The sequence below is a fragment of the Columba livia genome, chromosome 1, assembly GCF_036013475.1.
Source record: "Columba livia isolate bColLiv1 breed racing homer chromosome 1, bColLiv1.pat.W.v2, whole genome shotgun sequence".
Lineage (NCBI taxonomy): Eukaryota > Metazoa > Chordata > Aves > Columbiformes > Columbidae > Columba > Columba livia.
The window spans coordinates 168807757-168833039 of NC_088602.1; the positions used below are offsets into that span (position 1 = coordinate 168807757).

Genomic DNA, 25283 nt, shown 5'->3' on the forward strand with positions numbered 1-25283 from the left:
ATTTTCAATTTCCTAAAGAATGTATTGCTTGATTTTTGCTGATTCACAACCATTATAGAAAAAGAAAAAAAAAGGATTTGCAGTGAAGTATCATCTCTACATTATTCTCACTGCTACATTTTGCAAACCAGACCCATATAGTTGAAGCTCTTTGATTAAACAATCACTATAAATATTACTCAAGATAATCAGCTCATTAACTGGCTGCTGGGTAGGATGTGTTTCTTTATTCTTTTCATGACATAGATAGTACAAAGCCCTGATTTTCTGCACATTGGAGAAATTAATTTAAAATTAAATGAAAAAGTGGAGGTCTCTTCATACATAACTGGCAGCTTAACTGAGCTCAATCCCGTATATAGCACTATTTTCTTGACAATTTTTCTTAGGACTCTGTGCCTGCTACTTTTCCAGGCCCCTCCTGGTGCAGCCGTCTCTTGCAGCTCCCCTCTGATTTTCTCTCCTACATCAATGCCCACAGGCAGCACATGGCTGCGTAGACTGGTAGACGTGCAACAAAAATCGCAGAGCTCTGATCATTTATTTTCTGGTGATACTCAGTGAGAGAATGCTGAGTTTCAGACAGTGGCAGTCTGAACTTTGTGCCTGCTGCTCTTCAGGTGGAGATGGTTGCTTGGCCATCAGGAGCTACAGAAGGGAACCTGACCTGAGGCTCCGCATCTCTGTGCGATGGTCCAGCTCTGGTGAGCTGCCAGGCTGGCCAGTGGCGATGGGTGGTGAGTGGCGATGTATTGCAGTGTGAAACCAAAGGAAAAATGTTAAAAGCAGCCGCCAAGTAAGTGATCTAGAAGAATTCTGAATCCAGATCCTAGAGTGATACAGTAGTGATGCAGATTTCAGGGAATGGATGAAAAAAAAAAAAGTAGTGAAAACTGTCTTCTACCAAATGACAGAATATCCAGTGCCAGCCCCACAGGCATGGACCTGTTCTCTTTGAGACAGTGCCCCCCACCCACCCACTCTGTTCCAGTTCCTAATTTGCCTGTGCAGAGGCTGTCGGCTGCTGCTGCCTCGTGAAGGAGTTTTAAGTTCTTCTGACAGCTACTGCTGCTGCTGAGCAGCTGCTTGAGCTCAGATTTAATTTATCCATAACACACTTATTGGAATGTTTCATTTCTGTGTGTTTATTTTTATGGGAAATTACTAATTTTTTTTTAGTTTGAATGACTGTGATTAGAAAGTTGAATAAATTACTCTTTTTTTCCTCTGTTTTGCTGTAGCACATTTTCAGGTGAAAGGTAGGTGTAATATTCGGTATCTAAAACTACGTCAAGTTTATTTTCATTAAAAAAGTAACTTTACTAAACCTGTGTATTTTAACACAAATTTATTTGAACAAAAGTATTAGTATTAACAATTACAAGGTCTGTCTTACCTGTGCATTATCAGTCACCATGTCCTTCAAGATGCCACAGTTGATTAATGCATTCTTCAGTTCTTTTTTTATGCCTGCATTGTAAGGGAAGAGAGGGTTTTGCTTCTTCAGTGTTGCTCAGTTTCTTAACTTAAAAACGCTAGTGTTTTTAAATGGAAATAGAGCTGATATCCTTTCCACTCTCTCAAAAAAACAGCAGCTGGTGCTTAGCCAGTGATTTCAGCTAGCTTAGCAATACAAGTATCTTTAAAAGTCTGGTAAAACTATGTGCTTTTTGAATTTTTTAGTTTATAGATTGTAAGAGATGACTATTTTTAGTCACTGACTTAGGTTGTCTGGACATAAATATTAGTTTTAAACAGAGTTGTTTTGTTCAATGAAACAAAAAGTTGACTTACTGTTTTAAGCTGTCTCTATGCTACAATCATTTATTTAATGAGAAGGAGCTACATAAAAAGTATTCTGGAGCTTATTTTATTCTGATATTGATATAAATAAGCTTTACCTGCAGTTCAGCATAAACACAACCCCCCCTTGCAAGGCATCAGTAGCATATGTGGATTTTCAGCTCTGTTTTTAAGATGAATGTGACTGCTCCGTCATCTTGCTCCTTCATTCCCTCTCAGGTCTGTGTAACCTTGAACCTATATTGCCCACTTTCAGCTCTTGTTTGATGAGTGTGAGTAAGATACTAAAGGTAAGGAATTCATTTAAGTTTTACAGAAACCATTGGCTCATTAGCAGGACCAACTTCACACTTCCAGTGAGGGCTGTAGAGTGAGATAGCTCCTATTAGACACTAGAAAATTCATGTAAGAGAAAGCCCCAGGAAGGCAGGCTTTATAAATTCTGATCTTCATGTAGGAGGTGGTTTGGATGTTTACTTACATATTCTACAGGGTTGAATTTCAACAGTATTTAAATGGGAATAGTTTTTCATTAACTTCTATCGTGATGTTTTCTTTTAAAGAGTTCAGGCCTGGGATTAGAGGAACACGATGAACCACATGCTGTAATTTAGTGAATCAATCCAATAAGAGACTGTGCTCACAAGTCGAGTATCACCACATATTGTTTTGAATAGCGTGTTATGCATGTACTGCCTGGCATAGATAGATTACCTGTTAAACATGGAGAGAAGTAAGTAGCAAAGACTATTCCCTTTTAAAATCTATTTTCCTAGTAAGACCAAAAGGGAAACCAGAAATAATTGAAAAGGTGGAATGATCTTTAGACTAACTTCTAACAAAAATATCTCTGAAAATATCAAAGCAGTTCCTTGGTGACAGTGACAGGCTGTAAAAGGCTGTAAGAGATCTTAACTTTCACAATGATCTGTAAAATGTAATAGAACTACCATAAGGTGTCACTATAACCCAAGCAACTTCAAAATAAATTTCAAACATTATAGAAATGTTCTTATCCAGCTAAAAGATTTTATTTATATTGCTTTCTGAAAGTGAAAAAAAAAAAGCAAAACCTATTTTTAAATCACATAGAGTATTAGGAGAAGTGCAGTTATTACAAGTCTTTTCCCCTAGTGTAGGATTTTTATTTATCATATTTAATGCTCTGCTTCCTGAGGTGAAGCGACAATTTCAGCTTGAAGTGACTTGAATGCTCCCTGAAACTTCAGAAAGGAAGAAGGTAAATAAACCCATTTAGAAAAGAACTCTCATGCTTTCTAAGCTGTAATCTTGTGATTTCTTAGGCTCCCAAATGTGATTTTAGCTTTGGGTCCTATTGATACAAAACAAACGTATTAATCCTGTCTCTTCCTTTGTGCCCTCTCTTACCTTTTGAGCCAATTTCAATCCTTTTCACAGGAGTAAGAATTTCTAGGATCCTAATTTGCTACATTTTATAAAAGAGAAGCAGCAAGGTAGCACACACTTGACAAGACGCTAACAAATCTACCAGAAAACTTTCACAAAGGTCTTGTCCAAGGGAAAAGCATTGTCAAACTCACTCTGCTACAGATATCGAAGTCTGTCAATTGTATGGCCTATGTGCAGATGAAACCACTTCTGCTTCATTGCTTTGCTCCATTTGGAAGAAAAAGTAGGTATTTAAAACTTTCAGAGAGATTACATTCTGAAATATCAAAATGTTTTAATTCAGTTTCATTTTAAGAAATCTTAAGTTAGGGAGACAGAACACCCAGGATTTTCTAGCCTTTGAGCTCTTGGTAAGAGCTGAAAGACAAAGTCACCTGGAAAGCCCAGAGCCATGGATAAGTAATTTGTTTAACCAAAAATATGGAATAACAAGAGGGGTCCAACAAGCAGTTCCCAAGGACCAGGGATGTGATCACATGGCCTCCAACTGAAAAGAAACCAATAAAAAATCAACAAGATTGTTCTAGCCTGGCTGTCACTGCCCAGGCTGTGACAAGGCTTTTCGCTTGCGTGTGTTTCCACTGGAGGATCCAGCAGCCTCTGGTTGGTGCTAAGCTTGACTACACAGCATGAAATGAAGCAGCTTTATGTTAGTTCAGCAGAGACACCAAAAAGGTTAAATTGACTTTCCCAGGATGTTACTATCAATGAGGAGACTGAGGGGTGACCTTATTAGTGTTTATAAATATATAAAGGGTGAGTGTCACAAGGATGGAGCCAGGCTCTTCTCGGTGACAACCAATGATAGGACAAGGGGCAATGGGTTCAAACTGGAACACAAGAGGTTCCACTTAAATTTAAGAAGAAACTTCTCAGTGAGGGTGACAGAGCACTGGAACAGGCTGCCCAGGGGGGCTGTGGTGTCTCCTTCTCTGGAGACATTCAAAACCTGCCTGGACACCTTCCTGTGTAACCTTATCCAGGTGTTCCTGCTCCAGGGAGAGATTGGACTAGATCTTTCGAGGTCCCTTCCAATCCCTGACATTCTGTGATTCTGTGACTATGATGATTAAATTACGTAAAGAGTTCAAAATTGTATATTTTACAAACATTGGGAGAAGTGGTGGCTTGCAAGGCTCTTTCAGGAATTGTAGTTAACAGAAGCACACTGAATGGCACCTGCACATGAAATGTGTGTGCCATCCAGCCTAAAAATTCTCCTCTCCAGTAGCAAAATTCTCCTTTAAATGTGGCAAAGACATTACCCCAATCATTATTTTGAGGAATCAACAGCAACACCAACAACAAATATAACTGTTACAAATTAGATAGCCTCTAGGTGTACATTTACTTGCACTCGTAGAAACAATTCTTCCAGGTGAGAGTTATGTTTATTGCTAGCTCTGACATTTTGGTGCTTAGTTTTCTTAAGGGGATGCTGCAGCCCCACATCTCACAGTATCACAGTATGTTTGGGATTGGAAGGGACCTCAAAAGATCATCTAGTCCAATCCCCCTGCTGGAGCAGGAGCGCCTAGGTGAGGTCGCACAGGAACATGTCCAGGCGGGTTTTGAATGTCTCCAGAGTAGGAGACTCCACAACCTCCCTGGGCAGCCTGTTCCAGTGTCTGTCACCCTCACTGAGAAGAAGTTTCTTCTCAAATTTAAGTGGAACCTCTTGTGTTCCAGCTTGATCCCATTACCCCTTGTCCTATCATTGTTTGCCACCAAGAAGAGCCTGGCTCCATCCTTGTGACACTCACCCTTTATATATTTATAAACATTAATAAGGTCACCCCTCAGTCTCCTCTCGCCCTGTGTCTGCAAGATACGGCTATTTTAGAACGGCACATATCCTATACCTGCCCTTGACCAGTTTCTAAGTTTTCTTACAAATAATTTTATTCTTGAGCACCTGAGGTAATAACAGTATATGAGCCCACAGCACTGGCTATCTGCATCCTTGTTTTGTGTTCACATTGGCTCTAAAATAGAGTTTTAATACAGCCTTACTAGAGGTCTTTGGGCTTCAGTCTGTAGTTTCAGTGGTAGCTATGGGTTGTGTGAGCCAGGAGTAGTTTTAATTTTGCAAAATATTTCTTTTCAAGTGCAGTCCTGAATCATGCTGTGTCTCGGACTTAGGTTCCAACTAGTAAGCAGCAGGCTTACAGTGATTTGGTATAATAAAATGTGTTTTAAGGTCTGAGACATCAAAAGAGAATCACAATGGGGTAATTTAATTCCTGCAAAATAAAATTAAGGCATAGGATTAAAAGAGGAAAGAACAAAGTAGAGACGATGACAGCTGGTCCTTGTTAAGGAGGACAAAAGATCTCCTCAGTTGATGCTCCAAAATGTGTACTGGGATTAGTCACATCAGGATTGCCACGGCCTCCTCAGCTCATCCTTGCTGGGAATTGCATGCTGCCCCTGCAGACAGTGCCGCAGCAGGAGCAGGGCTCTGCAAAGCTGCTGTGATGTTCTCTGCAGCAGCGCTTTGGAGTACATGCGTTTTCCTACCCTGTGATCCTGGGGAGGAGGAAGCAGGGGAGCAGCTCCTGCCTAGCAGCCCTCCTGTAGAGAAGCCAGAGTGAGAAACACCCTTGAAGTCTCGGCGAAAGGCTCCGTGAGTTTTAAAAGAGGCCAGTGCTGCAACACAGGAGATCCTCAGGCAGGGTTGCAAAGCCTAAAGAGGAGGTAGAGGTGAAACCTGCTGTGAGAAATGGACAATTCTGCTAATGGTGAGGCAGGCAATATTGCTAATTTTTTTTTATTGTTAATTGCTATTGCTAATTGCTGATATTGCCCTTCCATCCATGAGGGGAACGTACCCTGCCCAGTGCCACCTAGGACGTATGTCTGAGGGAGCTGCATGAAGGGTTCCCAGCTGCACAAAGTTGGAATTAGGACTTTCATACTGAATACAATTATAGAATGTGTGGGTAAGTGAACAAAGCACTAAATTTTGAGCATAGCTTCTTTCTTGTGTCTGCTCTGTGCTCTCTATAACTGAAGCGGGACTAGAAGCTCAGAAAGAAGGGCAAAGTAAAACCTCTGTTCCACAGCTGCTGGAAGATACGGGTTTTGAACATCACTTTCTGACCTGAGCCCCAGTCTTCCAGGGTGAATTCCTTGCACTGGAATTTGCACCATTTCCAGTTTGGAGCTGGGCTCTTACACGGTTTCAGGTGTTCAGCTGCCTTAAGAGCATTCAGGAAACTATCTCAAATGCTAGCAAATACATTTTTATTTAAATGGAAGACAATTTCACCATATACTTCTATATGTATATATACCTAAAAACATATACACCTTTGATGTTTGGCAGCCGGCCTGCTAGGCTTCATTTTCTGTGTGCCCTCTGAAAACTGGAGACCCAGTTTTAATGCATGCATGTGATTTTGTCAGGCCTGTGCTCCTTTCCACAGTGGTGACCTTGCTGTCAGCATGCCCTGGTGGGCCGGGGCTCTGGAGTGAGAAACCAGGAGGAATTGCCTCCTCTTGCTCAGACTGTGGAGATGGCCTGATTCAAACCTGAGCAGTGTGAGGAGGAGGAGGTGCAGCTGCTCCCAGGGCAGCAAGACACGCTCCAGGGAGGGTTTACCAGGGAGTCCTTGAATTGACAGTGAGAGCATTTGCTGTTCAACCCTACAAGACAAACATACACCCTGAGAAGCCCTGCCGCAGGTATAGGGGTGGTAGTGCTGGGAGCTGGCTGGCCCTGCGACGCTGGCTGCACCATGGGAGGACTCTCTGCTAGGGCAAATGTGTGAGTCAGCTGTGCTGAGCCTGGGCTTTTCCAAGGCTTCTCTACAGCACATGAATTATTCAAAGAGGAGAAAGAAACTGTAACCAGTTCTGCAACAACAGAGACTCCAGCCAAGCAAGACTTCAAATTCTTGCTTCCTTATCCTCCTTCTCCTCCTTCTCCTTCTCCTCCTTCTCCTTCTCCTCCTTCTCCTTCTCCTCCTTCTCCTCCTTCTCCTTCTTCTCCTTCTCCTTCTTCTCCTTCTCCTTCTTCTCCTTCTCCTTCTTCTCCTTCTCCTTCTTCTCCTTCTCCTTCTTCTCCTTCTCCCTTTCTCCTTCTCCCTTTCTCCTTCTCCCTTTCTCCTTCTCCCTTTCTCCTTCTCCCTTTCTCCTTCTCCCTTTCTCCTTCTCTCTCTCCCTCTCCTATCTTCTTTCTTTTCTCATTTATACTAGAAATAAAGGATTTCACTGCAGTCTGCCTCACCATGAGGGAGTGCTTTTTCCAGTATTCCCTTCCTCATAGTGGAGCTGAGACAATTCAGACATTTGATATGCATATTATGGAGACATCTAAAACCTAGAGGCTGGTGGCCCATGCAAGGAGCTGGAGGAGGAATGGAGGGGCAGATAGTTCTTGCCCTGCTTTGGCCCAGACTAACTTCCACTCAATTCTACTCCCTTGGTTGAAACACCCAAATGAGGAGCCTGTAAGTGCCCTAAGGCAGCTGAGAGCAAATCAGATCCAGTTTGTTTCTCTAGAGGATTCACTGTCTCTTTTCCCCCTCTCTCTTTCTCTGTAGAGTTTGGGTAGACCAAGCTCTGAACAGAAGTTTGAGGTTAAAAGCATGATCCCTGTGCCTGAAAGTATAATGACAAGTATAAGGCAGGAGGACCAGAGCCCCAGCAGCTTGCTCAGGGGCACCAGTTGGCTGGTGGCAAAGCAGGAGCCAGGGTTTGTGGGTGGCAGCTGCCCACTTGCCACACCTGCCCTCCACCTGGCTCCTCGAAGCCGTGGACTTCCAGGGGAAACCAGTTCTTCTCCTGCTGGTGGCCTGAGAAGGCACTAACAGGCTCTTCATCTCGCTTACATTGGGAGAGCAAGGGGAAGGTGGCAAACGCAAAGCTCTCAGGTTTTCTAACAACCTGGAAGATTTCTGTCTTTCCTTCCCAGGGAACAGCGAAGGGCTGACAGGAGCCCAAAGACAATATAAAATAGGGATTCTTTTTTCTTTTCTTGTCATCCATAGCCCAAACCCAATAACTCAGGCCCTGCCAAAAGTAGAATTTCTTTATTTGATTCCAGCCAACATGCAGGCTTGACAAATGTCCCGGCAGGCTGCATTTCCACAAGTGTTTCTGTTAAATACTTTCCAGCATGCTAGGAAAAGTGTGTTGTTTTCATGAAGTTACATTGGTTTGGACCAGTTCACCTCTTTCAGCCACTTTGTGTTTCAAAAATGCAATGCATTTAATTTGTAGCCAGTCTTTCATCAGTTATTCAAGCAGCATCGCACCAATGCACCTCTGTGTATGTCTGCCCAAGGGCCCAGGAGCATCAATAATAAATGACCAGGCTGGGGAAGGTGGCTCTGGGTTCAAACCAGCAGGTGCATTGGGGTAGGGGGGCTCATTTGGACAAGGACTAAATAGTGAATGGGAACTGTAGCTTGCAATAATTCCCTCCCTACAGAAAAGACTCATAAATGTTTAATAAACTTCTTGCCCTTGCCACAGATGAGGTCTTATTAGCGAACTGGAGTGGCTGGAGGACAGGTATTGTGTCCGTTACTATAGCACCACCTTGCACGGGATCTGGAGAGGCGGAGGAGGGAGGGAAGGAGGAGGATGAGCCCCAGCCAGCCAGCCTGAGGTTTGCCCGTGGAGCTGGCACTGGCAGCTGTGTCCTGCCTGGGGACACCAGCCCCAGCAGCACCCCCAGCTCGTCCACTGCAGCCGCGGGACCAGCCGCCCCGGCACAGGTACCCGACCCTGCACAGATGCACAGCAGAGCTGCTGCAAGTGCATCCCCAAGTCCCTGAGCGCTTCCAGAGCTCACCCCGACTGACTTACTGGCTTTGGAAGATTATTTTTTCTTTTCTTTTTTCTTTTTCTTCCACGCTCCTTTCTCGAGCAACTGGTTGTTATTGCAGAGGTCACTGAGGGGACTGGCAGTGACTCCTGAGTCTGGCATCGGGAAATATGACAGCAGAAGTGAATGCTTGTTAACATAAGGGATTTACTGAAGAAGAAAGAGAAAATGCCTTTCAAGGGATTCGGTTCACTGAAGGAAAGATTTTTTAACCCAGGAAAGGAAGAGGTGAAGAACACCATTAGTGACTCGCTGGGGAATCTGAGAAGGTAAAATCCAACCGAAAATTCCCAGACAGGTCCATTGGCTCAGTTTATTAAATAGAAATGAAGTATAGAAAAATGCATAAACACAAAATAGAATTTAGACTTGCAAAATTAATATCTGAGTTTAGACAGTGAGAGACGCTTTGCTGCAAGACGGAAGATGTATAAGGAGCACTGTTACAACAGCATATGACTTTAAATGATAGAATATTTATATTGAACAAAAAAATGTGAAAATAAGTTTTAAAATAGAGTTCTAACGCTACAAAGAACATGGAAAAGTGTTTTAATTTAAAAACTTTTCAATAATTGAATGTGAATAATTCTGTCGTTTAGCTTGCATAAGAAAAACTGATGATTTCACGGGAATTAACACTCCCAATTGATGCCACTCTTTAAATTAGACTTAATGTTCCTAAATCACAGGAGCTTTTTTGAAAATCTTGTTCTGAATCAGTAAAAGAAAATGTATTAAGTAGAGATGTGTATGTGTGTGTTTACTGAGACTAGTGAATTAGAAAGACAAAAAGGAGAAGCAGCTGTTTGCCAGCAAACAGAGAAGAAAAGATTAAAGATTTTTATCTTAACCTGAGAGTTTATGAAGTAGCAAATGGAAATATTTTTATTTTTTAATAAATGAAAATACGTTATAACAAATGGCCAGTTTCATACAGGGGAAGAGATTTCTCATTTAAATGGAAGATTATTTCTATTAGTAGTGGTCACTGACAACATTAACTCGTGTAATCAATAGATGAGAGACAGAGGGTTCAGTGATGTTTCTTGCACTCTTGATATTAATGTTTCAAATCTTTGTATGGATCAGGCCAGCATTTTAACAGAATGTGTTTTTAGTGACTGAATTGTATTTGCTTTCCTATCTGGCCCTTTACCTTCTTTTGGGAATGCTATTTTGAGTCAAGATACAGTTCTTGGCATATCTGAAAAAGCCTTTCATCTAAAGAAAATGTATAATATTTTACATGTGTTATACTCCAGCACATATATGTGAGAAAATGAGCATGTATACTTTTAAAGAAGTTACTGAGATGCACTGATACATTGCCAGTTACACTATTTCTATACCATGTGAACAGAGTGTCAGTGTTCCACACAGTTTCAACTTAACTTTATTTAGAGTGCCATCAATGGAGTCTAACTTGTTTTGGTTTGGTTTGGTTTGGTTTTACTTTTAAGATATTCTACAGTGATTCCAGGTATTCAATCTTTCTTTCAAAACATCAAGTTAAATAATTTATTCAATGAGAAATTCTCTTTGCTGTGGGCTCTTCTGGTGAATTTGCCCCAATACATGTAGGGTTTGTACACAGTGAGTATGTAATGTGGCATTACACTGGGTTTGCTATGTGGAAATGCTATGCAAACTTAAGATTACCTGAATTACTCTCTGCTTGTAGCCGCATATCAAGGAAGGCATGCTGGCTCCTATGCAGATGATAGTACAGGCACCCAACTTCAGTTACATTGTTACTGAATCAAAACAAACTAACTCTGACTTGAGATATAAGAAAATTTGCTGGACTTCATAATTTTCTGTTTTAGACACATGTGTACCGGTGCCTTTCTTGGATGTACTAGCCAGTGGAAGAAACAATCCAAACAAGAAAAGTATTTTTTGCTATGTCTGCAATCAGATCTAAGAAAGAATTCCTGCAAGTTTAGCAGTTTCCTAGGAAATGTATGGTCATATATGAAGGTTTCTGTAAGGAATGAAACATGCATGTTTTGAATTTCATTCTCTACAGCTTAGCCTACAAATGAGAGTGTAGGATTTATTTTTTTTTTTACATAATGTACATATGTGTATGTATCACCTGCAACCTTGACTTTGTGCTTCACTCAATACAATTGGCTTTAATATATTGCAAATCAGCAAAGAATTTGGTTTCTCTTCCAGCGTTTGATAGGTGAGTAATTATATTAATGCACAGTCTTGCCTTATATTAATGCACATGCTTCATTAGATCTCTAGGTATGATGCTAGTGACTGCCATGTGTTGGTATGGGATCTAAACTAGCAAAGTGGGCAGAAAAATACTTTATGGCTTTGATAAATATGAGTCTATGCCTTTCTATCACATTTCTGTCTTACAAACAACAGCGCAGATCCAGAAGATCAGCTGTCAGATACTGGCTGCTCCATAGCATTTACCCATAGACAAGTTCTAGTGCTAAAGCACAAGCAGCATGAAGTGACTTATGGCCTCTTCACAGGTGGGTAGCAACCTCAAATTATTTTGCGGGTCTGCCCACAGGAGGTTACTTAAGGTAGCTGGATGCTGGAGGTGAGGCAAGCGGGTCTGAACTGACCCGAGAGGTGTCCTCTCTCTAGGCTGTTGCCAATGGTTTCATTTGTGACACCTTAGGAAAAGATGCCTTTGCTTTTAGCTTATCATCAGATGGAATAAATTCATTAGGTATTTTAGAAAACAACCATGTACAAAATAATTTTTAATGCAAAATTGGGTTTGTTCTTGACTAGGAAAATAGAGTGAGGCAGCAAAAAGCAATTTAGAGGATTCAAGGCTTGGGTCAATGGATATCAGACCTGGGGCTCTGCAACTCACATAAGTTTCTCAGAAAACAAAGTTTTTCCTGCAGAGCTTCTTGGCAGGCACAAACACTTCGGGCCTTCTGTGGACTTAGTGTAGTCAAAGAAAAATTCATGAACTAAAATAAAATCTCAGGCTCTGCCTCTCTGAGAATTTTATTCGTAGGAGTCTTGAATCAGCTAACAGCAACTGTGGGCTTACTGATGAAGTGGGAAGTGACTAAGTGGGTTTGCAACTCAGTAATGTCACTGTTAATGCAAAAAGTTGTATGGGCCATGGCACACAGCTGCTGTGTGTAGTCTGGGCCCCGACAGGTGTAGCTCTGCCTGCTGCAGGTGTCCATTGATGAATTAGATGGCCTAAACTGCTAAAACCCTCACCTTGAAGCTGGGTGATATGCCCTTGCACTGGACAAGGCTTGTCCACCTGCGTTGGGTCATAGCCCGAGTCTTCTCAAATTTTTCCTTTGCACACAAGTACAGAGAGTTCAGTGCAGTGCAGCCCATGCAGCCCTGTGAACACAGTGGGGGTGTCGGGACTCAGCGAGTCTATGAGTCGTGCGAGGTTCCCTTGCACAACAGCATCAGTGCAAGGGCACAGTACACATGTGCAGTGCTGCGCTGCAGCACCCATGGGGCATCACCCCTCCAGAGCATTGGGGCTGTGCTGAGGAGAAACTGTAAGCCTGCCCTGCAGCCTGGGAGTGCAGAACCTGTGAGATGCAGCCCCATGGTGTGTACATTGAGACATGCCATGAGTTTAATGCAAATACCACACAGGAACCAGCTGGAGGGGTCTCATGCACTGAGCAACTTAAGAGGGTTTGCCGGTCTGTACTGAGATTTTGTGTCAGTGCATCGATTGCAGGATTTGGTGTGGACAGTTATCACCTGGGCAAATCTCCAGAGAGTAAACGAGATCTCAGAAAATTGTATCTGCTTTTGGATAAATGAATTTTTTCCGTAGTCAGTGTATACACTTCTGAAGTTATGGCAGGATAATCAAAAATTGTTGCATGGGATAACTGATGCTGGATTTGTAGGTGTGAGGCTTGAACATAGTGCATGATTGTGCTGCAGCTGTCTGTGAAAGACTGTAATATCTGTTAAAAGTCATTCTAGAGTATGTTCTAACATGTGACAACTAATAACCTTTGCTCCTTATTGTAGAATCTACATGTTTGTAATCAAATGAAAAGAACGGTATGATTCCCGTTCACCCACTAAATCATTTCAAGAAATAACTAATTTCTATGCTAAAATCCCATATATACAGATTGATGAATATGTATCTATTCTAGTGTTTTTATTTATTACTGATGTGAATTTTTGAAATTTCTTTAATTCTTCCAAAATTCTGTATGTGCCAGCATAAAGTAATTCAATAAAGAAGAGAAATTTTGCATAGAGTTATTATAACATTTGGGCACAGAACATGGACACAGATATCTTCAAACAGCTTCGCTCTTCTTACTTACCACGTGTTGTATGTTTGCTGAAAAACCAAGACTGATGTAAGGACTGAACATTTCCCATGCAACAAAATGCTCTCCTGTGTTAGTCAGTTAATTAGAGGAGAGCCCTGGCTCTGAAGCAGTTTCCTTCTAACTCATTGGTGTATAACAAGTGAAAATTTTCAGTGGTGCTGCAACTATATGGATCATTTGGAAGATATATTTCTTACCTTTTAGTGAAGTTGCCATACATTTGTTATACACCTTTTCAATAAAATAAAGCCGAAAAGCTAGGTTAAACACTGGCTCTGTGAACGTCTGCACTGCTAATGTTTCAGCCCAGCTCCATTTTTGGAATGCTGTTGCAAAATAATTTTCTCTAAAACAAATCTGTTATGGACGGGTTCAAGTAAGTTTTGGGGGTATGATACAAACTGTGTGGATTTGGGGTTGTGGATCAGTCCTCAACTTGCTTTTATTAATGAGTAGTTGAATACAATAGCAAAACAATTAATTGCACTGCAGAGGCAATGTTGGCTAATCATGCTCGTCCTGGCTCACCACTTTTAAAAGTGAATTTGGAGCAGGATGATATTTTCATGCCTATGTGAATTGACAGGCAGCTGAAAATGTCCAGATCAGAACAGATGTTTTGGCTTTGCACGATGTGTTTAATCTTTGCCAGCTGTCCAAAATCATGCACCAATTAAAATCTAGTGTCTCTCTTATAAATAGAGAGTGTGGTAAAGGTATAAAAATTTGAGGAGTCGTACTTTGAGTTAATTCAATCAGTATCCTAGATTAAGTTGGAGGAAGACAATTAAATTACTTCTTTTGGTTTGTTAATGACTCTTTTAAGACGACAGAGGTTCTAAAAAATAATTTTTCAATTGTCTTTTTACTTCCTGAGATCTTTATTTTTGATATTTTATTCAGTTTAAACCTACCTATATTAGCACACAGAGCATGGAATATATGGTGTCTTCTTTTTAAAGTGGCTGACTGCATTACTCTCTGTACTCTCATTTCACTAAAAAATGCTGTTTCCCTGCCAGTGAATCATAAGATCTCAATCACCTTCAATAACACCACAGTAATATCACATTTCCAGTGTTACCTTGCTGTAATGCAGTCTTCCTTCCAGCCTGACAATGAGCTAATGATCTAACTTTGCAGTTGGCACTGCTTTGAGCAAGGGGTTAAATCAAACAACCCCTGGTGTTCCCTTCTGGCCCCAAACACTCCAGTTCTAGAATTTCTTGGAAATATGAGCTGATGGACTGTAACATACTTTTTTTCTTATTGTTTAGAATATGGCTGGAGTAATGCTTTGGTTATACAATGTAAAGAGGAGTAATATCGTAAAAAAATGCACTAATCAGGCTGTAGCTCTAAAGACTAGAAATACTGAGATTTTTAATTGAAATTTCATATTGGAAAGATATCTTTAAGTCCCCAGGAAGCACCCCAGAAAGCCATACGTACCACCTATAGTTGCAAAACCTTTAGTATAGGGTACTATCTGTTAGCTTATGGGCAGTACATTAGATTAAAAGCAACTGGAGAAAACTGTGATTAAACCAACACCTTTCTCCCCAGAAAACCCAACCAGTTACTGAGTAGATCACCCATGTGTAGGCCATCCCTATAAGCTCTGGCAACATTTCTTTATAGCCAATTTTTATACAGAAAACCAAAGGGCATTAGATTTCAGATGCATTCAGCCAGATGTGTGAAAGAGGGAAATAGGTTACACCTTATCAGAAACGAGTGAATGAAATAATTTCATCATCTTATATGGCAAGCTGGGCTTATTTTAGATTAAGTAAATGTTCATATTTTCACAGTACTGAGAGTAACTCCATGGCAGACACAAGAGGAGCTGGATCCTGAGCTCACTGCTTCAGAGCAATGCCAAAACCGAAAGGCTTCTTAAACAGCTGCTGATCGAGGTCTCCCTTTAGTGAACACTTAACCTTAAGCTTGCAAATAGTGTTCAGTGGGCTAGTCATGTATTCACAGCTAACCATCTGCTTAAGTGTTTTAACATGTCAGCAAACCCATATTCTGCATTTACAATAAAGGCATGGGAAGTTAATGTTAGGAAAGGAACTATTTACCTCTGGTCCAGGGGTGCGTGTGCAGTTCTTTCTGATCTCACCTTTTCTCCCAGAGACATTCCATGGTCCTGCAGAACAGGATGTTAATACCTCCAATCAGAACAGGAGACCAAATTAATTTTAATTGCATTATTGTGCAATTCTAGATTACATGGAAGTGCCATTTTGATTAATATGAATCTCTCAACTCGGGTGCTTGTAGGAAAGAGAAAAAGGCAGAATACACAAAGCCAAAGGAGCTGTGCTCCCTCATTAACCAGAACTGGTGGGCAGCCTCTTGCAGACTGAAGTGGCTGGGTATCATTTGCTCCTATCCCAAATAAATGGGAGAGCCAGCATCTGTGGCTACTTCATTCCCAGTTCCTCCCAAGACCACTGCAGTTGTCACACTAAATTTGATCCCAGGCCAAGCCCTTTCAGCCTCTGCTGCTGAGGAGTGGTGAACTGACAACCCAGAATGTCAGTGTTCTCCTTCAGATCTCATTTAATATTAAGTATTTTACACAAAGGGCAACACGTTCAACAATAGGATTTGTGGAGGTTCACTTTGCAATGACCTAAGTCCTTGTGGCAAGAGGATGTTTCTGAGAAGACTGGACACCAGGCTTCAAATCCCTTCAGGCAAAGAATGTCTGGGCCTGGCTCTTTTACATCTTAAATAGGTACTTTTGGCACTAGAGCCTCTTCTGTTCGGTATAGTCCTTATTTTTGTCTCACAGGTGAAAATATAACACAGGGAGTACTGGGCTAAGGAAAACCATGCTTTGTGCTGTATTTGCCTATTTCTTGAAACCTACTGCCAGCTCTGCTTAGTGGATCTAATTAGAAATGATGATTAATTTCTTCATATGTATATTTTCCTAACAATCAGTAGAATTAATCACAACAGAGCTCAATAGAGCTCTTCTAATTATACTCATGAATAACCTGTGAATGTTTTTCCAGCTAGATGTCTGGCTAGGTGGCTTGGATTTACAAATTTCAGAGGTTGTTGATGAAAAAGCATGGGCTACGCTAACGTTTCAGAGCCTGCCCAGGATTAACCCATCACACCATCGTTTTCTCTTTCTTCCCCCATTCAGGAAAATCGATGGCACCAACGCAGAGGAGGATCACATTGAGCTGACAGAAGAGGGTCGGCCAGTGCAGGCGAGCACCCGCAAGCCGGCACCGTGTGACTGCCACTGCTGTGGCCTGCCCAAGCGCTACATCATCGCCATCATGAGCGGCCTGGGCTTCTGCATCTCCTTCGGGATTAGGTGCAACCTGGGTGTGGCCATTGTGGAAATGGTGAACAATAACACCGTTTATGTCAATGGAAAACCAGAGCTGCGGGTGAGAAATTGCCTTCCTTGCACTATTCTGAACAGATCCCATTGCAAAATCATCAAAGTGATACATATACCAGTACTGTATATACACAGATCAAAAGTGGAGGCAGGGAGATAAGTGAGTCCGGATTCATACAGTCGTGCGGGTGCTTAATTGCTATTTAGGCTTCTAAGTCACATTAAAAATCTGTAAAATCTGAGGATTTGCAATGTCATACAGGATGTAAGTGGCAGAAATGAGAACTGAACTGGCTTGCATGTATATCAGATCCCCAGTCTTTCAGCTGTAGACAGATTTTGTTGCAGTAGAAGAAGCTTTTACTATTTATTGTCTCTCAGGGAAGCATGGTCCAATGCTGCTGCAGAAGGAATGATTAATTGCTGTATGTAGTTCTTCACTCTTCAGAGCAGTGGATGACTTCCAAGACCTTAACGTAGTCACTGGCAATAAGGCAACAGGTTTTTACAGATTATTAACAATGTGGATTGCTGTCTAGAGGTATTGGGAGCTACGTGCCAAGCTATTTTCAAATTTGTGGTAGATGGCATGTGGTTTACAGCAGATGCCTACAAACATTTAACAATGCACCCAAGGAACTGCAGGTCCAATGCATACTTTAGTTTTCACAGTCCTGCCTTGGTAATAGCTGTGATATCATGAGTCCCCTTAGGGACTTTATGAACTTGAACTTGACATATTTTTTGGTTATTTTTGTCCTAACAAACTAGTCACAGGAATATTGAGTCTTACCTGATGGTTCCTCATGTGCTGAGGTCCAGGAGGAAAGACACTGCAGAAAGGTCAATGGTATCATCAGACCCTTCCAGGGAACAGAGACTTCTCCCAGATCATTAATATCCTTTGTCAGCACATTCCCTAAAACAAAACACCAGAGAGGCAGATACCTTCTGTCCTGTTTCTAGGTATGAACGAAAAGCTGTGCAATTATTCATCAGCTTTTCTTCCAGGTATTTTAACTTGTTAACAAGAATTGCAGACAGTGTCTATAGCAGATTTCCAAAGCTAAAATTATGCCTGTCTGCATGCCTCATGGTCACAGGTGCTATTGATCCTCAAAGACCCAGAGATGATGCTTATGATTCTAGGTCTGTGGGTTAAATAAATTTTCCTTCCCTTTCCACATTATGCCATGGCCAGTCCTTCATTCTTTTACTCTCACGTTCCTACTTACCAAGCAGAGTGTTTCTAATCAGGCTTAATAACCGCAGAAAGATTTACCAAAGCAAATGAAGAGCTTCCTGGTTTTTCCTCATCTGCAATCTGCTCTGACCAGCTACTGCTGCTTAGACTTCCTGAGTTTGTATTTATTCAGCCTAATTCCTGCTCCCTGGGCTCCTGCTGCCACTTCCTGGCCCTGCTCTTCACCCTGGAGCAAGAGAAAGGATGTGTCTGCATGTGTTGTGAAGTGCAGAAGAGGTAGTTTGAGGAAATTAGGACAAACTCATCTTGTGAATCTGAAATTCTTCTCTTTGGGCATGAGCACCACTTGATACAGGAAGTTTTTCCATGTTTTATGGTATTTCTGCCTTCAGAAATTAACACTACCTAGAAACTAAGCTGGAAACCACTAGTAGAAAATAATGTATTTAAAACAGAAATGTAACTCAGCACAGGAAATTGGGTCTCTTGTCAGAAGGTATATGGATGGGGAGGAATACCGTTTAGCCCTCTGTAAACATGCCTGGTAATTAATGTAATCTCTCTCTCTGCACATCAAATGATGATCTATTTCTTAATTTACTTGTTTCGGAAAAAAAAAAAACCTACTGAGGAAAACTGGTTCTTCCATATACACACTGAAAGCAGTACAGAAAAAATAAATGTTAAGGTTTATCATTCTAGTGTTCATTTTTCTGTGGTGTTTTAGTGACTGTCTTAATTCAGAATATAAAAGACAGCTGTGCCACTTCCTCATATGATGCTTAGCCACCTTTCCTTACTGTGTGATTAGCATAACAATGATCATGAAGCACAGCCTCAGAGTTTCTCTTGGCTTCAAAACAGCTCTTCTGAAATGACGGTTCAAGAGAAAAAGTTGACACTGACCTTAACATCAGTGTGATTAAATGGAGCCAGGCCCTGTCTGGTCCCCCAGAAGGGAGGGCAAGAGGGACACCTTGGATCACCTTTCTTTTCTTTGCTTCCTGTATGTTTTGCCATGAGCTTTTGCTGTCCCTCCTCTTAACAAGAGATGTTGAACAGGCTCATCAGAGAACAGGAATGTCCTTGTTCAGGAAGAGCCTTGAGAAGACTGAAACTGCTTGGTATCCAAGGATGAGGTGTGTGGTGAAAGCATTTCTCTTGGCTGCAGCCATTTGTGGCTAGGAACCATCTACAACCAGCCTGCGGGTGGCCTTCTGTATCCAAATCCAGCCCTACAACTGGCATTACTTTTAATAAAAGATAAACCAGTCAGCTAGCTAGTGTTACTAAGCCTTATTTCCAGATTGCCTCGTCTTCAGGTATTAATCCCCCATCACCCCACTCCCCCTTTTCTGCTCCCATATTACTTCATTCAGATAGTGGATGGTCAGAGTTTGCTCTGACAAGGAGAACTGTGGTTACTACAAGACCAGTCATCTGATCAACCCAAAGGACCTGAGCAAACTTGGTAATCGTGGAGAAATATATATGGCCAATAAAAGGCACCAGGCCCCTGCTGTAACAGGAAGCACATTTCAGGACTAAGCAGCTCAAGGGGAAGCAGTGACAAGTGACAAAGATGGAGTTCCAGCACTAGTTGCCTTCTGGCTGAAACCTTTCCCCACTCCTATCCACCCATCTGAAAGCTAAGAGCCAATGCAGTAATCTCACATGAGAATTTGACACCCTTTTACCTTTACTGCAGGGGATTCAAGCTCATCAACACCAGTGTAAAGACTACCTTGATTTGGAGTATGAGTGACTTCTGTGTAACTTCCAAATAGTGGTTATCTTACAATGAACATGCTTCATCTTATAGCATTTTTTCTGATTCCTTTACAGAAAGCCCAGTTCAACTGGGATCCAGAGACAGTGGGACTCATTCATGGCTCTTTTTTCTGGGGTTACATTGTGACACAAATTCCAGGAGGGTTCATCTCAAACAAATTGGCTGCTAACAGGTAAGAAAACAATAAGCAAAAGAATTAAGATTTACAGCCTGATGACTCTTTTACACTGTTTAAATCATGATTACCAACATAGTGAACTAATGTGTTTCAGGAATGCACATCTAAAACAAAACTTGTAGTATTTTTGTGCATAACCAAAAATGGGACTAGTTTTCCATTACGGGTCTATTGCTGATTCTCCCAATTTAGCTTTCTCATCTCAAATACTTACACATTTCTTATTCTCTAAACAATAATGCTTTCTGGACACTGTTAGGAAAATCATACTTAATGCTTCAGACGATGGTTGTAGTATTTGTCTTCTAGAAGTTGCCTTAGTGCTTTTTAGCTCAACCTAACACCAAACTAAAATTTCCCAAGAAAATTTGTCTTTTCTCCTTTAAAAATTTCTTGTTGACTGAAGGTGGGCATATAGGCATTACAGCACCATTTATACTCTGAAGACACAAATCCATCCTCCTGCACATGGATAGCCTCACCATGACTGGATACTGTACTGATATTTGCAATTAGAATTGCCTAGAATTTTTAATAGAGCTTCATGATTTCTTTTTGGCAAACTCTGAGCATCTATACAGATTTCTTACATGCTCATTGTGTTTTTGGGCTGTTTTTTTTTTCTTTTTGATTCAGCAGCTTTTGAAAATGAAAGTAAGAAAAGTAGATAGTATTGTCAAAGTTAACTTTGATTTTGGGCTTTACTTTGAAAAGTCTTCAGAACTTGGAATATGGTCACAACAGAGAGAGGGAGATTGTCTGAAAAAAGCTCTTTGTAAATTAACTCAGGAAATGTGCATCTTAAGGGCATTTGGGATCTATAGACAAAAATGATGACTGGTATTAATTTCATTTTCTGAAAATGGCATGTGACTTATCTAGAAACACTTCCAGAATTGGAAAAGGTCTTTAAGACTAGTTAGATATTGTTTTGTCCCAAATCAAAGCACTTTGCTCTCTGCATTCTGCAAAGAGCTTGTAGGGGTACAGACTGCCTGGGAGTTCTTCCCACCTATATGCCCTTATGGAAATCACTTCAGGACAGAGTCATCCCATAGAATTGCCTAGAAGTTCAGTCCCAAGTCCCCTCTGTCTGTAACCAGAAGTTACTCAGAATTCAGTTTGCACTGCTTCTTCAACACTGCTCGCATCCCCAATTATTCATTTCTATACCACACAAAAGTGCGTAAGCAGAGTATTTTGCCATCTGCTGAATAAACCAAACAAATTAGCTAAGCTTAATCATTTTCACAGCCTTTCTGGTCTTGCCACCAGCTTTTGCAGCAGAAGGTGCCTCAAAACACAGATGTGCACACTGTTGGCTGAATAATTCAGCATATTATTAGTTTGGCTTTTTTTTCCTTAATTTTCTTGCAAACAGTAAAATCAACCATGTTGACACTGTAACTCAATGCATTCTGTCAGCTGACTATTTCCTTAGGTATGTGTTGTGCATACAGGCAGAAAGCTGTATTTCTGTTCCCATGGGACTTTCAGACTCAATCTAATACTATAATACAACACAAAATTATCTATTTGACTATCATAACTGGGTTTAGGACTAGAATTTGTTGAGGAGTGACAACATCCCAAAGGCTGGGCTTGGAAAGAATTTCTCTTTGCAGTAATCAGGCTAACACGATGTTTTTCCTTTATTTGTTGTTCACCCAACCAACTTCAGCTTAGGTAGATTCAACAGCACTGCTGTTTCAAAGGGCTTGCTTGCTAAGACACAGAGCAGGAGATGTGGGGCCAGTCTGTGAACCCACCACCCTTAGAAAGACAAATGTTTTCTTTTGTCCCAACAGCACTCTGGCAATGAGATGTATTATTCTATCCTATTATTGACATTCCAGATTTAGGTATAGACTCTTTTGTGACCTGTTTAAATCTTGCTCAGCGCTGTGCAACCTTGAGCGTATGTGGATGCCTCCACCTCAGGCACTTATCTAATGCAAATAGTTATCTGTAATGATGAGGGATTCAAATGGATCTCAGAACAGCTGAAAATAATGAGGGCTTTACAGCTTTGCACCAAAACCATCTAACACTGAAATTTCCTTTATACATTTGTCTAAATTTGTGTAGGTCTGCATTCCACCAAAAAGTACATGAACCATTTAGTGATAATGTCCCTTTAACTCCTTGTTTATCCTCAAACATAATTTCATCATTGTTTGGTGGTGACAAGGATACGTGAAACATGAGGCATCTCCTGATATCGGTTTTCAGTAACAGCACCCTGCTGGGCAGGGGAGTCTGTCACTGAAGAAGTCTGTTTTGATCCCAAAGTGACAGCTGGCCTGGGATCATGGCAGAGAGGAGAGAAGAATGAGTGAAATAATTGAGCAGAACTGGGACATTTTTAGTCATGGTGGGGATCAACATGTTTGGGACAAATGGTAGTGAACTGCTGGAAAGATGCTGGCTCCTTGTGGAGATGTTACTCACCCTCTTAAATATTAGCAGTAGAGTCACTGGTTCTAACTCAGTATAAATGATGCATTTACAACCTATGCATATTAAGAGTGGATGCTAAACGGAGTAGCAGAGATTGGAAACTCAGTCTTCAGAGCTAGCTGTTTGGATAATTAAGCATGTTATCTTTCTTACACATTATTCTTTCATGTGCTTATTAATTTACATAACATGCTGTAGTTCCCTGAGACTGTCAATAGCATTATGATCTGATATTTCTATCAGTGGCAAGGAAACGAGGTGCAAAACTTTCCCTCACTGATCATAAGAGAGCACTAAATAATAGTTATTTTTCAGCTAAGTGTTTACTTGACTTTGAAAGCAGTCTCTTAAATGTAATGATATGATCACAGGCTTTGTATTCCAGTTCAGATTTTTGAACTGCTTTCTATATAAATCCGTTCCTTTGTCACTTCCCTCCACCAGCATACCCAGCCTCTTTGCTTTTGTGTTCATCTGTTCAGTGCTTTCTTGTTATTCAGATTATGAGCTGTCAGGGCATGGATGGTTGGTTTCATCAGTAGGTGTATAGACTTTAGATAAAGGAGTGTCAATCTCTGACATTAGATTCTTTGCGTTATACTACTGCCACTAATACTACTGTGGATAATTAGCCTACATTCAAAAAATGAGATGACATATGTTTCCTGTGAATAATTTTCAAAAAGAGATTGGAACATAAACAGTTGAAACCATTATTAAAAAAAATAATAATGGCAACAAAAGGTTTTAAAACTTTATAAATATTTTCAAATGGAGCATGATAAATAACTATAAGATGTGTACATGTCTTTGGCAGAAAAATCAAAAGGGAGAGAAATACTGCTGTTGTCCAAATCATATGATTTCAAATCAAATATCTATCTAATGCGATTCATAAATCAGAATGAAGCTTAATGTGTCTTTCTGAAATACCACATGCATAACAAGACAATTCAAAATTTTGTTAAATGAACGTGAATAGTGGTCCACAAAGAGCATCATGCTGCTGGCTAACATCAGTGTAAACATGAGCTGAGAGTCTGGAACAAAAGGGGCTGCTTTATTTTCAGGGTGTCACCTTGTGTCTCAGAGCAAGACAGGGCAGCTTTGGGCTCCTAAGTGCTGTGGTCTGCAGGGCCACCAGCCACTGCAACTTTCTATCTGCAGGAAGAAAGATCTCCCACACAAAGGCAGTCCGCAAGGAGACAGATATGGCTGCTTTGAATTGCAGACAACACAAAGAAGACAGTAAACTCTTGGGGATTAGCAGTTATCCATTCAATTTAAATGGTGCTTGACAGTTGTGGAGAACTACTACTGGTTCTGATACTTTTAAGTACTGTTATAGAATCTTAGAGGGGATCCTCATGTATATCAGTTTCCACAGATGCTGGAGTAATGAACTCTTGATATTTGGAGACTGCGTGACGCAGCTATTGAACCTCTTTTGTTGCACAGAAAGGAAACCTGAGACTTCAGTCAGCCTGATGTGAAGATATATGAAATCTAATAAATCAAGTACAGCTCATTCCTCCTAATGGTAGTAATTTCATCGATAGTGGCAGCTGGTTATTCCCAGTCTCTTTCTTTATTTCCAGTTGTGTTTTTCTTGATGCAGCAGCCTCAGTTTTCAAATGAGCTCCCCAGATGTCCTTTCAAGAGCTGGGCACACCGGAATGCTTTTTCCTTGCACTACAGCATCAGTGCCTGACAAACCTGCAGCCCATGCCATACTGAAGTGACTGTCCTGTAGCCCAGATGCCTTTCAACTCTAGTGTCTCCGTTGTTTATTATTGATAGAGGAAGGTAATTGTGCACCATTCTTCAGATAAACATAGGAAAGCCTGTGCTCATGCTGGGAAAAGCTCTCACAGGCTGCGTTGAGTGATGCAGACATGGCTTTGAGTGCTCCTTCAGGGTCTCTGAGCGGCCTGGACTTTCTGGGATACTGCTTGGATCCATTACCACTACAGAGAGGTTTCTGCTGCCTGTTTTTTTAATGGGTTCTAGCGTTTGGGAGGTTGCAAATGATTTCCCAAAGGCACTGGGCCTCAGATGCATTTAGAACCTCAACTGGCTTGTGCCAAGCTATTATCAAGGGATCTTTCCCAGCAGGGTAGACAAACATTTATATAATGTTTTTCGCAGAAGTTGTCTTCCAGAAATGCCCCTTCTATGTCATAGTAACAAAAGACACAGCTGAGAGGTGACATTGGAAAGGAGTTGATCTTAAGCAGCCACGTTAGGCATAATAGCAGCAGCAACTGGAACTAACCAGCACACGCCCATGTTAGAGAGGCACTTAAACCAATATTTACCTAATTTAAGTTAAACCCTATTGATAAAGCAGAGTTTAAGTGCTTCCCAGGCTAGGAATGCTTTTCTCAGGTTAGGACTCATATGAACAGCTTAGCCTCCTCTACCAACATACGTATCAATTCCTCTGATACAAATAAAAATCCAGCAACTTTGTTTAAGTACATATAAAACTTCTATTCTGAGAAGCAAACGTATTGATCATATGGGGATTTAACCCCTTTTGCCAGTTAAGGGACTTTACAAATATGTGGGTTGTTAAGACTGTGGTATGTGTGATTGTCTCTGTGACTGTACCCAAGAACAGCATTGCTTCTGAAAAGTAAACAATAACTATATACCTCTCCATGTTACTTTTTTCCATAGGGTATTTGGAGCAGCTATCTTTCTAACATCTACACTGAACATGTTCATCCCCTCTGCAGCAAGAGTGCATTATGGTTGTGTGATGTTTGTAAGGATTCTGCAAGGTCTGGTGGAGGTAGGAGCACTCACCATTTTAGTCCTTCCATACATCATTTGTTTTTGGAGATTCGTCTCTAAAAAATCATAAGATCTTTAG

General features: G+C 41.0%; 1 protein-coding gene across 3 annotated transcripts in view; it reads left to right on the plus strand.

Moving 5' to 3' along the window:
- The first annotated feature begins 8753 nt into the window (after nucleotides 1-8753).
- SLC17A8 (solute carrier family 17 member 8) overlaps nucleotides 8754-25283 on the plus strand; it is a 30549-nt gene continuing 14019 nt past the window's right edge. Inside the window, exons 1-5 of one of the 3 annotated variants that reach the window (XM_065063196.1) lie at nucleotides 8754-8960; nucleotides 9132-9339; nucleotides 16565-16817; nucleotides 19821-19939; nucleotides 25088-25202. In XM_065063196.1, the coding sequence (XP_064919268.1) occupies nucleotides 9197-9339; nucleotides 16565-16817; nucleotides 19821-19939; nucleotides 25088-25202 (630 nt within the window). In that variant the 5' untranslated portion in view covers nucleotides 8754-8960; nucleotides 9132-9196. 3 annotated transcript variants of the gene reach the window in all.